This window comes from Guillardia theta (genome assembly GCF_000315625.1).
Source record: "Guillardia theta CCMP2712 unplaced genomic scaffold GUITHscaffold_1, whole genome shotgun sequence".
In the NCBI taxonomy this organism is placed as follows: Eukaryota; class Cryptophyceae; order Pyrenomonadales; family Geminigeraceae; genus Guillardia; species Guillardia theta.
Window position 1 is genome coordinate 1,261,032 of NW_005434673.1, and position 13,801 is coordinate 1,274,832.

General features: G+C 54.0%; 4 protein-coding genes across 4 annotated transcripts; 1 reads left to right on the plus strand and 3 right to left on the minus strand.

Annotated features, from left to right (window-relative positions):
- Positions 1 to 2,632: 2,632 nt before the first annotated feature.
- GUITHDRAFT_99283 (hypothetical protein) lies at positions 2,633 to 3,163 on the minus strand (the record flags this gene model as incomplete). The annotated part of the gene is made up of 1 exon (XM_005842431.1): positions 2,633 to 3,163. One exon carries the CDS (start codon positions 3,161 to 3,163, stop codon positions 2,633 to 2,635), a length of 531 nt encoding a protein of 176 aa, XP_005842488.1.
- Positions 3,164 to 6,462: 3,299 nt separating this feature from the next.
- GUITHDRAFT_99284 (hypothetical protein) lies at positions 6,463 to 7,760 on the minus strand (the record flags this gene model as incomplete). Its single annotated transcript, XM_005842432.1, has 7 exons — positions 6,463 to 6,540; positions 6,583 to 6,677; positions 7,084 to 7,135; positions 7,185 to 7,355; positions 7,407 to 7,444; positions 7,495 to 7,581; positions 7,631 to 7,760. The coding sequence occupies 7 exons, from the start codon at positions 7,758 to 7,760 to the stop codon at positions 6,463 to 6,465; spliced, it is 651 nt and encodes a 216-aa protein (XP_005842489.1).
- Positions 7,761 to 8,774: 1,014 nt separating this feature from the next.
- Positions 8,775 to 10,805, minus strand: GUITHDRAFT_159090 (phosphoadenosine-phosphosulfate reductase). The gene is made up of 13 exons (XM_005842482.1): positions 10,718 to 10,805; positions 10,610 to 10,663; positions 10,502 to 10,556; positions 10,294 to 10,452; positions 10,109 to 10,249; positions 9,980 to 10,052; positions 9,815 to 9,930; positions 9,592 to 9,768; positions 9,505 to 9,545; positions 9,348 to 9,459; positions 9,207 to 9,302; positions 9,114 to 9,161; positions 8,775 to 9,056 (listed from the first exon to the last, which is right to left on the minus strand). The coding sequence occupies exons 1-13, from the start codon at positions 10,795 to 10,797 to the stop codon at positions 8,880 to 8,882; spliced, it is 1,329 nt and encodes a 442-aa protein (XP_005842539.1). The 5' UTR covers positions 10,798 to 10,805; the 3' UTR covers positions 8,775 to 8,879.
- Positions 10,806 to 11,620: 815 nt separating this feature from the next.
- Positions 11,621 to 13,424, plus strand: GUITHDRAFT_99286 (hypothetical protein; the record flags this gene model as incomplete). The annotated part of the gene is made up of 6 exons (XM_005842433.1): positions 11,621 to 12,705; positions 12,753 to 12,807; positions 12,856 to 12,921; positions 13,061 to 13,117; positions 13,185 to 13,257; positions 13,303 to 13,424. The coding sequence occupies 6 exons, from the start codon at positions 11,621 to 11,623 to the stop codon at positions 13,422 to 13,424; spliced, it is 1,458 nt and encodes a 485-aa protein (XP_005842490.1).
- Positions 13,425 to 13,801: the final 377 nt, after the last annotated feature.

Genomic DNA, 13,801 nt, shown 5'->3' on the forward strand with positions numbered 1-13,801 from the left:
GTGAAAGTCCACCGAGTACAGCATGAAATGGACGCCGGGGGGAAGGGAGGGGGGGAGGGGGGGAGGGGCAGGGGAGGGGGGAGGGGGGGTTAGGATGAGTCAAGGATCGAGGAAGCAAACGAGTGCTAGACCTGATCCCAACTCTTCACTAGCTTGTTCTACACTCTTGCCATCTTTCACCATCAGTCTTGTCCCATCCTTGTACTTGTTGCCTTCCTCCTCCATCGCTCTCCTCCTGATGCCCTCATCCTGTGCTCTACCTGCTCGCACCCGTCCTCCATCTGACCATCCATGCAGCACAGCGTCTTCATCCACATGGCTCATCCTCATCAGCGGTCAAAAGCTGCGGAGGGAAAGGCACTAGATGCAGAATCTTAATAGTGATCAAAGACAGCTAGAAACCAATCCAGGGCTGATGAGCTCAAATTTCGGCTTGAGATGAAGGAGTCATAGCCCTAGTTAATGATATCCTGCTGATGATAGCTCTTTTACAACATCTGCTAGAAGCAACTGCGAACATTTGTGGCTACGGTCATCTGACGGCAGCCACAAGTGACATCTGACCTGATACCTCGCAATGGATCGCTGAAGACAAACTAAGTGGATTGAGGATGGATCATGAGAGAATGGCACCGACACAGACACATAACAAATCGACGATGTCGAGCACCATCATCGTGTCGTTTCAATGTCTTCGAGATGTAATTGGAATCGCCCAAGACAAGGCCTTTCAAAACGATCGACTGTGACATCACACTCCTGATAGAATTGTAGATGATTCACATCATGCAATCAGGTGAGTAGGAAGTAACAGCGGGCAGGAGGAGCTGGAGCTAACATGAGTTTGCGAGATTCTTCTCCCTTTGAAGGATCAAGCCGACGTTTTCTCGCAAGAAGAATGAGCGACATGTTCTTCGAGAGAACCAACTGTTCGATTGATACAAATTGTCTACGAGTATGTCACGTTGGTTTATTACAAGCTTGTTGATATTGAACAATTTTGTGTCGCTCTCTAGATTCGCACATCCATCCCTCTCGTAGGACATCAGGAGCGTTCGCCACCGCGGCTCTCCTATCCTAAGTCGAGAGCAAAGGCTTCGATGCTTCTTAAAGTTACTCGAGGAAGTACCGCCCTGAAAGCCTCCCCTCCTGCTCTGAAACTTCCAATACATCCCTCATATCCATTACTGGTAGACTGTTCCCTTCCACCTGCATACTGCCTTTCCTCCGATGGAAGGTCGGGAGCCTGACGCTCGTGAAGTTCCCGTCCCGGCTGATGGACTTGGCCAGGCACGCCCGCGCGCTCTTCCCCAGCCTCTCGTACGCTCCTCCGTCCGTCAGGCTGCCGTGCTGGTCGATGGATCGGAAGTGCGGGCCCTTGCACACCACGCCGAGGAGCCAAGCGGGGCAGGATCGATGGGTGAGGGTGATGACGGGGGCGGAGTCGGGGTCGGGGAGGGAGACGCTGGAGCAGCTTGCGGAGAAGGGTCCTCGGGCCCAGCTTTTTCTGCGTCTGTTTTGCTGTTCAAAAGAGAAGGAGCGGGAGGAGGGGGTAGGGCAGACGAGGGTGCATCGTCTGTGAGAGGGATAAATGCCATGATGGCTAGATCGGAGCGAGGGAGACATGATGTTGCGAGAGGAGACAAGTGGGAGAGACGAGGAAAGGGGAGGGTGGCAAGGAACAGATCAGAGCTTGCTTTAAGAGGGAGGGTGCAGGGGCGGGATAAGAATTAGTGTTTTGGAACTGGTTTCTTGTCAGCAAGTCACGAGGGGCCTACCAGTGGAATAAAGCAGTCACGCGTACAAACTAACTTAACGTCAGCACTTTGCGAGATGACCGGAGATCCTTGCCGACGTGACCGGCTGTCTTGCGACGGTCAGAACTGTCGCCACATTTAACTAATCCTGATCGTGGTACAGCGTTAAGCCCAGTTTTTTATCAGTTTTTACCTATATCCACCGTCCTGACAGGCTCTGAGTGACATGAGATGTTAAAACACTGGGGCACGAGTAGCACCTGCGGCATCACACTGACTGGTCACGGTTTGACTGATATCTGGCTCGCAGAGTCCCGGACTCGCCGTGAACGGAGGCAGGCTGAGGCCTGCTGATCTCGTGACTCCGAGGCTCTCCGGCGGCTGACCTTGGCAACTTAGCTTTCGTGCTCCCGTGAGCCATGCAAAAATCATGCGGCTGGATGGCCTCATAAAGAAGGCCTCATGATGATGGTTTCCTTGTTTCCAAGTGAAGTTTTAAACTGAGTTCTTGGCCCTGCTAGCCTGTCCGTCAAAGTGAACGCCGCTGCGGGCCGCCCGGCGCCCTTTGTCCGGCCTGGGTACCGTGCCGTAGTACGCCGAGGCTCGTGCGGTACTAGCGGCATTACCACTTGAAGCCTGAAGCCTGCCACTCACTCCCTGGCACCGCACTGGCTGCCGCAGTGCCAGCCTGCAGTAGGTCACGCCTTAGCAACATTGGAATGCTGCAAACGATGTCATCAGTAGGCGAACTTCAAGACAGTGAGCCTTGACGGATCTATCAATCGATCAGCCCCCAGATCACATGATGGCGTGACAAGGTCAAAGTTCTGTCAGTTGAAAGTCTGACACGTTCTTAAGTCGTTTTATTGAAAGCCCTACTCCAAGAAGTACCGCCCTGATAGCCCCTCCTCCTCTCCCCCTTCATCGTACGGCGCCTCCTCCCCGTTGCTTCCCTCTCTTGTAGCTACGCTGCTCCCCTCCCGGCCCCCGCACTCCAGCTCCTGATGGAAGGTCGGGAGCCTGACGCTCGTGAAGTTCCCGTCCCGGCTGATGGACTTGGCCAGGCACGCCCGCGCGCTCTTCCCCAGCCTCTCGTACGCTCCTCCGTCCGTCAGGCTGCCGTGCTGGTCGATGGATCGGAAGTGCGGGCCCTTGCACACCACGCCGAGGAGCCAAGCGGGGCAGGATCGATGGGTGAGGGTGATGACGGGGGCGGAGTCGGGGTCGGGGAGGGAGACGCTGGAGCAGCTTGCGGAGAAGGGTCCTCGGGCCCAGCTGCTACGTCGTCTTTGGGACTGGTCGAGGGAGAAGGAGCGGGACGAGGGATCAGGGCAGGCAGGACGCGCGGAGTTGCGAGCAGTCTGGTTGTTCTTTTCGCGGCGGCAGGCGCTAGCTGTAGCAGGCATCTATCGATTGCTTTGACCACTTTGATCGATCGTATGTTTTGCAGGAGTTTGAGCACAAGAGAAGAGCAGAGAAGCGAAGCAGAGCAAGCGGGATGCGGGATTGGTTTCTCTTCCGGTCAGCTTGGGATATCACAGAGGAGCAAAAAGGAGGCCGGGGGGGAGGGTCCGTTGTTAAAGCCGCAGTTAAGACCTGTCACGGAACAAGTAAATGGCCCCATGCACCTCTCATTTAATGGTGCCCCTCGCCTTCCGGTATTTCCCTCAGTGAGGCGGACTGCCTCGAAGGCGAGTCGTCCGCGAGCAGAGGCAAGTCAGCCTCAGCGGCTGACGTCACCCTGGTGGAGTCCATGGCAACCTGCGCAGCGCGACAGAAGTCGGAGCCGCCGCTTCAGTACTGTGACGATCATCGCCAGTATCTGCGATGAGTCGATCGATGAGTCTGGCCAGCATATGGCTCTGGGCCTTTTTACTCTTCACGGTAGCTCGCGGCATTGGCTTCTTTCCTGACACGAGTCCGACAGCACTGAGTGCTTCTTTCTTCTCAGCATGCTTCAATGATCTTCGATTCTCCATGAGGCAGCCCATGTCGTTCAGGTTGCCGCCGATTCGGCAGATCAGTCGTTACTAGGATCTCGCTCCTGTCGATTTTTGCTCATCAAGTCCAAAGAAACAATTCATAAAACAAATACAAGGCCGCTCTGCTTCCCGGTGCCCCCCGGCAGCTGCTCTTCTACCAAGCTCATACTAGACCAAAACAGCCTCCTACTGTAACCGATGTATCGCAACAAATCACCACCGCCCAGAGCTGACACTGTACCTCTCTCCGCTCTGATCCCTCCTCCCGCTCCTTCTCCGCTCACACGTTCTCAAGTCGTTTTATTGAAAGCCCTACTCCAAGAAGTACCGCCCTGATAGCCCCTCCTCCTCCCCCCCTTCATCGTACGGCGCCTCCTCCCCATTGCTTCCCTCTCTTGTAGCTACGCTGCTCCCCTCCCGGCCCCCGCGCTCCAGCTCCTGATGGAAGGTCGGGAGCCTGACGCTCGTGAAGTTCCCGTCCCGGCTGATGGACTTGGCCAGGCACGCCCGCGCGCTCTTCCCCAGCCTCTCGTACGCTCCTCCGTCCGTCAGGCAGCCGTGCTGGTCGATGGATCGGAAGTGCGGGCCCTTGCACACCACGCCGAGGAGCCAAGCGGGGCAGGATCGATGGGTGAGGGTGATGACGGGGGCGGAGTCGGGGTCGGGGAGGGAGACGCTGGAGCAGCTTGCGGAGAAGGGTCCTCGGGCCCAGCTGCTACGTCGTCTTTGGGACTGGTCGAGGGAGAAGGAGCGGGACGAGGGATCAGAGCGGAGAGAGGTACAACGGTTCTGGGCGGGTACATCGGTTACAGTAGGAGGCATGGCAAGCGCATGCAGGAAGGAACAGGTGATGTAGAGCTGTTTTGAAGCAAGAAGACCAGTACTGTGAGCTTGGCAGGAGAAGGGCAGAGGGGCAGCGTGAAGCACAGTGGTGATGAATTTTTGATTCGAGGGGAGGGAGAGGAATTTTTGTCAGCAGGTCACGAGGGAGTTATAAGTTGAGACCTTTTTCTCCGTGTCATGGTGCGATTGGGTGGCCGTAAGGAAGTTTGAAGGTCGTAATGTTTCATGCTGACGGTCGAACCTCGTGATCCGGTCACGGGGCCCACGCAGTGACAGCATTCTTTTCAGTGGGGCCCGTGGCAACTTGGCAACGAGAAGTACGGTCCAGCGTGACTTGCCGGATGGAAGGACTCGTGACAGACAACTGAGGCTCTCAGGCTTTTACACTGAGAGCCGGCGGCCGGGGCCCCCGGGCCTCAATGAATCTGGACTCCCCGGCGGCCGCGCTCCGCGGCCCGGCCGCCGGGTGTTGACTCAGGCCCGGCTCCGAGCGCCGGGCCGCCGCACGGCGTAGTACGGTAGCTGCCGCTGCTACTAGGCTAGACTCGAGTAGTCTCTGCCCGGCAGTGCGGCACCGCCGGCCGCCGGACGGTCAGCTGGCACCGTCTCAGCCTCGAGTCCGGCAAGTGACAGTGGCCGGGCACTGGCATGACAGTCCGATAACGGATGGCATACTGCGATACACCGCCCGGGCCCCGGCGGCTTGCACTCAGTGCAGCTCAGCGGCTGCCGGCCCGGCGGACTCGGACTCCGGACTCGCGGCGGCGGACGGTCGGATGATGCCGAAGTGCCCCGCTCGGCCCGGCCCGGCCGGCGCCCGGCGGAGCGCGGAGGCTGCTGAGCCCGGACGCCGGGGCGGCGTGATCGGTGATCGCTCCGCGGCCGCGGCGTCCACGGTCACTGATGCCAGAGATCGGCATCAGCGGCACTGCCGCACTGCAGTGCGGCACACGGTCACTGCCACCAGGAACACGGTACTATACTACCGGGCCCGCATGGTGGCCGGGGGCCGAATCAGTGATAGAGCACTCAGTGATAGATAGAGCTCACCGGGAGTCCGACTCAGTAGTGATAGAGTGTCGCTGCCGTCACGTGGTACGGTACCGGCCCCCGGGCCCGGCGGCCGCGGGGGCCGCCGGCGGAGGGCGGTACCGTAAACTTTTACTCAAAGTTAAGTTAAAAATCAGTCAACACTGTAAAACCGTGACGGTCATACATTTCTTGACTCAAAGTCGGACAATGTGTGGGTCAGGGGAGCAGATGGTTGGCAGAAAGAAAGAGATGGAAGCAAGAGAGAGTGTCTACTCCCTCCTTTTGTATCTTGTAGAGCTCAAGGCCTTGTAAGGGATCTTATTGATTCATTCTAGAGAGAGTGTCTACTTCCTCCTTTTGTATCTTGTAGAGCTCAAGGCCTTGTAAGGGATCTTATTGATTCATTCTAGAGAGAGTGTCTACTCCCTCCTTTTGTATCTTGTAGAGCTCAAGGCCTTGTAAGGGATCTTATTGATTCATTCTAGAGAGAGTGTCTACTTCCTCCTTTTGTATCTTGTAGAGATCAAGGCCTTGTAAGGGATCTTATTGATTCATTCTAGAGAGTGTGTCTACTCCCACTAGGCGTGGTCAGATAGAGACAGACAGACAGACAGACAGATATTACTTGAGTGATGCGAGGGGAAGGGATGACGTTCAGCGCCAAGGAAAATGATTCAGAATCGAAGTTTGCGTAGATGCATGGTTGTCCTTCAACTGAATGTTTTCGTTCAGAACGTGGAGCTTCATGGGTGATTGTGCCAATCCAGTCCTGCTGAACATTTACCGTCTCCACAAGCATGCCTACAAGCCTGATAATAGAGTCACCTATGAAAGGTACATGTCCGACCCTATCCGACCACAGCAAGCGACAGGGTGAAGCGGTGGAAGAAGGTAGCCTGCCGTTCTTCTCGCAAGTCACTCAGACTCTGCTCATTGCAGGTCAATCGCCCTTCGTCCGCCCCAGCTACCTCCCATAGCATTGGAATTCGCTTGCAACTGATCTTGGAGCGGACGAGAATGCCGAATTCGATCAACCTGCTGGAAACTTTTCGCTCATCCAGGTCTGGATCGTCAAGAGTTCAGTCTTGATCTCTGAAAGAAATGTCGTCAATGTTAATGTCAGAAAGAAGAGCGATGTCGAGGTTTTTATCAGTTATTGGATCGAATCCACAGGAGCACAAAAATCCAGCAACAAGTCCATAGATAAGTTGTCATGCTCTTCAATGAACTATAGAAGGCAGATTTGCTATCGCCCTCTTCTTCTTCTTCTCTTCAATGTCTCTGACCCGATGTCTTCGCCTTCTACGTGGATTCACGTCCTCCCATTTCCCATTTTCCGCATAATTACGTAGCTTTTGACTCTGGAGCAGCAAGGTCATGCAAATTGGCGCCGAAACGTTCTAATACGAGTGTGTGACACGATGAAGCTTCGGCCAGGGTCTCAGCTGTCTGCCCACTTGAACTCTCACTGCCTATCTTGGCACCAGCAGCCAACAAGAACCCGCACGCCTCGTCACGGCCCTGTCAGCCTGGTCATTGTGCATAAAAATCGACAAGAGTCAGGTCACACTTGTTGAGCTGCGGCCATGAGAGGCGTGTTGCCATCCACGTCAACAGCTTCTAGCCTTGCTCCGCTTTCAAGCAACAGACCACAGAGCTTCACGAAGCCTGCGCCTGCAGCTGTGTGGAGAATGGAAACTCCGTCGTTGTCTCTCGCGTTCACGTTGGCGCCCAATCGTACCTGGTCGACAACCGTCAAAGAACTTGAAAGATCAGCTTGTCCAGGAGGGACCAGACACTTTGACATCTCAAATTTCAGCTCAAAGCTGCCTGGCAACCATGTCATACACAATGCTCGCAGTATGCTCTTGCGGATTCACCAAATGGAACATCTCTCCCTATATCTTCACTCTTCCATGGCCAGCAAGCAAAGTGCAGGGGCGTTCGACCATAGTCAGCTCGGCTTTCTGTACGATGCTGTGAGGAAGATTTCAAGAGATCCAAGTTGGCACAAACCTATTTCAGCCCCAGCCTTCACCAACAACTCGACGCATGAGATATCGTTTGAGATTACCGCGAGATGCAATGATGTTCGGAATTTCGTCTGCGGATGAGGCTTGTTCGGGTCCCCTGCTGACAAGATCATCTGCGGCAAGGAATGCAAGGGCCTCAACCGCCAGCTTCCAGCATGAAAGCTACCCCCTTGGAGTCTCCTGAACAAGCTCGTGTTAACAAACTTGACCAGGTCAACGAAGGGCAAGCCTTTTTGTGCTGCTTTCCACAGCTCGATCTGGACATCATCCTTGTAGACGCTTGACGAGGGTAGAGACTCGTCCTCGTCTAAGGAAGAGTACTCCTCAAGATCAATGTTGACGGCCATCGAGAGCGGCACCCCTTCTCTAGCACACGCCTTTCTCCTCTTCAGCTCAACCTTCCTGTCCCATTCACTCCCATCGTCTGTACTTCTTGTTACGACAGGCCATGTTCTGCACGAGAGGAGGGACAGGCTGGACAGGAGGAGCAGCGTCGTCAGCCCCTGCCTTGCCCCTTTCCGTCCCCCCGCCATCACTGTCACCATGCCATGAATCGGAAATGAGTCTAATCGACTTCGCGGGCCGGGCCCGACTCTTACTCCGATATAGACTCTGGCGGCACCGTGGCCGGGCCGCACTGCCGCGTGACCCGCCGGTCACCTAGTACGCCCGGGGGCCGGGTACAGTAACGACGGTCCGAGCCTTCAACCGTTAGTCGATCTACTCTCGTGGTCCTGCGCGCAGTTAAGATGTCCGACCGGCGGCGGGTCAAGCCTCCTCTACTCTCCTCAAAGGCATTGTCCGTCATCGTACTGATTTTTGACTGAACTTTGAGTAAAAGACCGTACTCCTGCCGTTGTCCTCGTTCTGATTGTAAACTTAACTAAGTTAGTAAATTGACTAAGTAAATTAGTCTGTTGCCGGGGGGGCTGACTCAGCACGGCCGGGCGGACTGATCGCGGCGCGGCGGCCCTCGGCCAAGAGTCTGACTCGCCGGACACGACTACCGTACTACGGTACAAAGCCTTACCTCTGACTCTGACCCGGCCCGGGTCAGTCACACAGCACGTACGGGACTGGGCTGAGAAGTAGATACTGATAAGATGGTACCGGTGGCACAATTATGGTTCACTGAGCTTGACTTTACTGGCTCGTCACAAGACATGAGGAGTCCGATTCGATGCCCGGGGCCAGCAGAAAGTGGCAAGGTCTTGATTTTCACACTTGCTTGCTCAAACGTTGGTGAACTTCTTGAAGTTTTCGACAGTGCGAACTTCAGGGGAGGAAGGCTCGAGGACCTTCACTTGTCCGTCCTTGGTAACGAGAGAGATGGTTGGGAAAGACTTGGCCTTGAAGGTCTCCTGAACAAACTCACGGTCCTCATCTCCACGGTACTTGAGAACTTGGATCTGCTCTCAAAATGAGATCGCAGCTCCTATGGCCGTTGCCGTCCTCTCATTCATTACCTTGTCTCCGTACTGGGAAGCGAACTTCTCGAGCTCCTCCTCCATGCCCTGCGACACGTCAGACCCTCGCGATGCCAACATCATTTGCCGGACCATGCAGAACTTGCACCAGGGAGCATAAGTGACAACAAGAGCGTCCTTGCCGGCAGATGTGATCTTGATGGCGTCGTTCTTGGAAAGGTTCTTCACCTGTCACAACATCAACAACATGCCAACTTCGCCTCATCCCCGTACCTTGCTCTTGCCGTCCTCCCACAAGTCCCTGTCGAAGGTCCTCTCAGCTCCGGCCACATGGATGCCGCACTCGGTCTTGGCTGATCCATCCTTGTTGGCGAGACCAGTGAACCTGTAAGGGCTGAGGAGACAGCAGCTGCGTTGCTGACGCGTTTACCTTCCCTTGCGCTCAGCCGCGTAGTCCAACCACTCGGCTTTCTGTGACTCGATTAGGATGTGATCGTCCTTTCAATCTCATTCCCACCTTTCCGACAAACTTGTAGTCGACGAACTTCACGGAGCCATCCTCAGGCACCTTGACAGTGTCCTTGGCGTCGCCAATCGAAGGGAATCCATCAGCGTGCAGGGGATGGATTGGGATCTTGTATTTGGTGATGTAGTCGAAGCAATCCTCGAAGGTCCAATAAGCCAACGGGTTGATCTGACTTATGTCATACAGCAGTTTGACAACATTTTCCTCGTGTCACCTTTGCCAACCCTCCGCCGATGGGAGCATTCTCGAACAGATCGATGTATGCACGCTCGAAGCCGTGATCCCTCCTGCGCCCGTTGATCATGACGTCAGTGTTGAGAGTCTTGAGTCCTGAAAAACTTTGAAATCAGATCATCCCTCAAAGAACAGTCGGTGAGACCTCGCTGGAATGGCTCGACCTTGCAAACCTTGTCATACTGCTCGATGTCAATCTTCCACAAGTCGGCACCAAACTGCAAGAAAATGAGGGGAAAATGCAACAAACGAAGAGGTGTTGCAGAAATGGAACCTTCTTGTCGTATTCAGCTTTGTCCGCGCACCCAACAGCTTGAAAGACTTCGGCCTTGAACTTGTAATGCTTCTCGAGCTCGTTTAGGAAGGTCATCGTTTCTGGGAACAGGTGGAAGGTGTCGACCACCATGATCTTGACCTGATATAATGTCACGACCATAGACATCAACTCAATCCATCAACCTTGCCGCTCTCGAGGTACCCGAGTCTGTGAAGCAAGTGTGTAATCACACAATCTCCAGCAATCATTGCGTTGGGGAAAACAGCATTCTGAAAGTTGTCGACTTGCTTGAGAGCAAACATGGCCTGCTCCTCAAGGTGCTCGAGTCGCTTGTCCTTGGTCTGTCACCCTTGACTCAGCAACGCAGAAGGTGAGGGCGAGCAGCGTGACCTGCTGGATCAATGCTTCCATGTCGAACGCCATGCGCGGCATGGTAGCATGCTTTCTGCACCACTCCCATCAGTCGACCAGAAGACATATCATGCTGCTCTATGGCACCTCGTCTGAGGACGGCTGTGCGCTTGCGCTGCACGAAGACGAGGAGTGGAGCTTCTGATAGGGCAAGCTCGTTAGTGAGGCAACAAGGAATGATACTGTATGGATCACCGAGAAAGAGGAAGCATACCACCATGGTGGAACGCTGACGCGCTCAACAATGCAGCGAGGCAGAGAATGCTGCGAAGCATGTTCGCCTGTCCAAGAATACAATTAGGGTATGAACAAGAAGGAGCTTTCATCAAACTGAAAAGGCAGGAGCTCTTCTTCTATCGAATTTCCATCAGGCCTTCATGAGATTTGCAATGCATCTGCTGTTCTCTACGTGATGTTGCCCCATCTAGTTCCCCCCCACCATCCTCTCCGCCTCCCCCGCCCACCTCGCCTTGCTACGCCTCGCTCTGCGACCCATACTCGTGGTTCTATCCCTCTTGTCAGCCTATCATTTCCTCCTGTTTCAACGCTCTCATGCTCTCATGCTCTTGTAATCCTTGCCATCCTCCTCGTCCTCGTCCTCGTCCTCGTCCTCGTCCTCGTCCCATCTCTTTCATTATTTCTTCCCACGCGACATTCCTTGCGGCGGCCTCGTGTAAGAAACATGAGAGACGCGATGTAAAAAGCCATGAGGGTAGGGTGAGAGGATTCCTGCACCGGTACATCTAGGTATCTACTGGTACTAAATAAACGGGAAATCAATGGGTCAGGGTGGTTCAACGACAGGGTGGAGGGTGTAAAGTACTACAAGAGGGGTTGGGTGGGGTTAAAAAATAATTTCCGGTAGGGGTATAATGTCCATTAAAAGAGGGGGTGGGGGTTGCCATTCCCTTGGAATACAAAATTGGACATGAGAAAGTTTCGCTCAAAGTTTGAATCCGCAAAGTTTGTGAAATTGGGTAATTGGATGGGCTCGCCTCAGTGTAAAGATACTCATTAAATAGTGGATATGAATGCAATTGATGCCTTTTCAATTGTCTGTGTGGTACTCTGAGGCGGGTTTTATAGTTCTATCAGCGAATGAATCGCAGTGGACTAACAAGGGTGCGAGTGGTGGAGGGTAGTGGAACAGCAAGCTATGGCGACTTGTCAAGACCTAGTCTAGGAGGAACAAGAGCGGAGATGGGTGGGCCATGTGTGACAAGGCTGTTGTCACGCACGTTGAACAAGGCATGGCCTTGGCTTCAGCAACGAAAGTTCTCAAACGGCAGATCGAACGATTTCGCACGGCGCTACGAAGCCATGATTCGAGATGAAGTGATAAGAGAGGACGAGAGGCAGAGGAATTTGTTGAGGACTTTATCATTGATCTTCTCAAGAATAAGAAAGGAGGCGGCAATTTCAGACGGGCCCAAGTCAAACAGCGTCGCGAAGGCAAGGAAGGGTTGTTACATCCACGGACCTGTCGGAGCTGGGAAGACAATGCTAATGCACATGTTCTATGAGAGTGTTCGCAGCCTAGTTCCCACTCGACGAATTCACTTCCATGAGTTCATGCTTTCAATTCATTCACGCATACACACCTGCAAGCAAACCCGACCAGGAGTTTCTGCGATTCAGGAGGTGGCGCGGGAGATGGCTCGCGAGAGTGAAGTTTTGTGCCTTGATGAAGTTCAGCTTGTGGACATCGCAGATGTTGCCATCCTCTCTCAGATTTTGCCTGTCCTGTGGCAGCATGGCGTCTGCATGATTGCAACGTCAAATGTTCCTCCGAGCAGGTTATTCGAGGGCGGGTTGAACAGACATGTTTACATGCCCAAGCTAGAGAGGCTTCTTGCTGACCATTGCTTCATCTTCGACATGTCATGCAGTGGGGTTGAGGACAGGGATCATCGCCAAGACGCGCGGCCTGCACCCGGGCTGTACCGACTCTCGAACGCAAGGGAATCCTTTGACAGCTTGTCAGTCATGTGGACTTTCCTTTCTGCTCTGGACTGTCAGAGAAATATAATCCAGCAACATCACAGTGAGAGTGGCAGGATTTCTCTACCTTACGGGAGAAGTTTGCTCGCTAAGAAGTTGGGGAGGAGAATCATTTGGTTAGAGTTTGCTTCCCTCTTCAACAGTGCAACTGGCGCAACAGACTTCCTGACGATCGCCAACAGGTAAGCTTGCAACTCAATAGCACGTCGGTAGATGACTGAGATGAAAGATTCGACGTATGCATCCTCTCCGGAGTTCCAAGTTTTGATCTTCACATGCACAATGTGATGTTGAAGTCTAGGAAGGAAGCGACAATGACGTTGGGCATGCAGGAGGCGAGGAGGTTCATGAACTTCATTGACATCTTGTACGATGAAGGCTGCGGCCTGATCATCTCGGTGAGATCATGTTTGTCTGTTTGTCTGTCTGTCTGTCTGTCTGTTTGTTTGTTTGTTTGTTTGTCTGTCTGTCTGTCTGTCTGTCTGTTTGTTTGTTTGTTTGTTTGTGTTTGTCGCTGTCTCAGCCTCGTCGCCTCAGGCAGAAAAACCTGCGAATGAACTTCTGAAGGATGTTGTCGAATCCGAGGATCACCAGGTGCAGAGGCCAAAGAAACTTTTCCTCCTCTTCCCTCGACAATCTTCACTCCTCACTCTCCTACCAGCTTCTTCATCCTCTTCCTGCCACCGTCGACAGCCCAGAGCTCGCTGTACTTCGTCGAGGGGGCGCATCCTCGAGTAAGTTCAACTGGTGAACTTACTTGCTGGCCTCACTCGCTGCAGGCGCAGCAACGACCTACATCGGAGATACGGAATGGAGCAGCACTGGGAGGTTGGGAGTTTCTCTAGCGGCTCTGTCGGCTGTCAAGGAGCTCTCGTTCTCCAAGCACAGAGCGGTGAAGTAGAGCAAGAGGAGGGAGAGGCAGGGAGGGGAGAAGTAAGAAAGAGGAGGAGGAATGAGAGGCGGAGTGAGAGGATGGAGAAGTTGAAGTGAGGAGGAGGAGGCGCAGTGAGGTGAAGGAGGAGGCACAGTGAGTTGGAGGAGGAGGTAGAGTGAGAGCTGGAGTGAGAGCTGGAGGAGGAGGTAGAGTGAGAGCTGGAGTGAGAGCTGGAGGAGGTGGTGGAGTGAGAGCTGGAGGAGGAGGTAGAGTGAGAGCTGGAGTGAGAGCTGGTGCAGGTCTCTCGGCTCACGGAACTTCAAAGCTTCAACTATCTCGCTACTCGCAAGAGATGCTCAATGCTCGCCGACATCCTTCCTCTGCTCCCACTGCCTACATCCTGA

What these genes read in the sequence shown, in the direction of transcription:
- GUITHDRAFT_159090 (XM_005842482.1), bottom strand. Translation starts at nt 10,797, where the DNA reads ATGCTTCGCAGCATTCTCTGCCTCGCTGCATTGTTGAGCGCGTCAGCG. An exon ending in GGTATGCTTCCTCTTTCTCG is followed by an intron (nt 10,664 to 10,717) that starts GTGATCCATACA and finishes TTGCCCTATCAG; the next exon opens with AAGCTCCACTCCTCGTCTTC. An exon ending in GGGAGGACGGCAAGAGCAAG is followed by an intron (nt 9,303 to 9,347) that starts GTACGGGGATGA and finishes ATGTTGTGACAG; the next exon opens with GTGAAGAACCTTTCCAAGAA.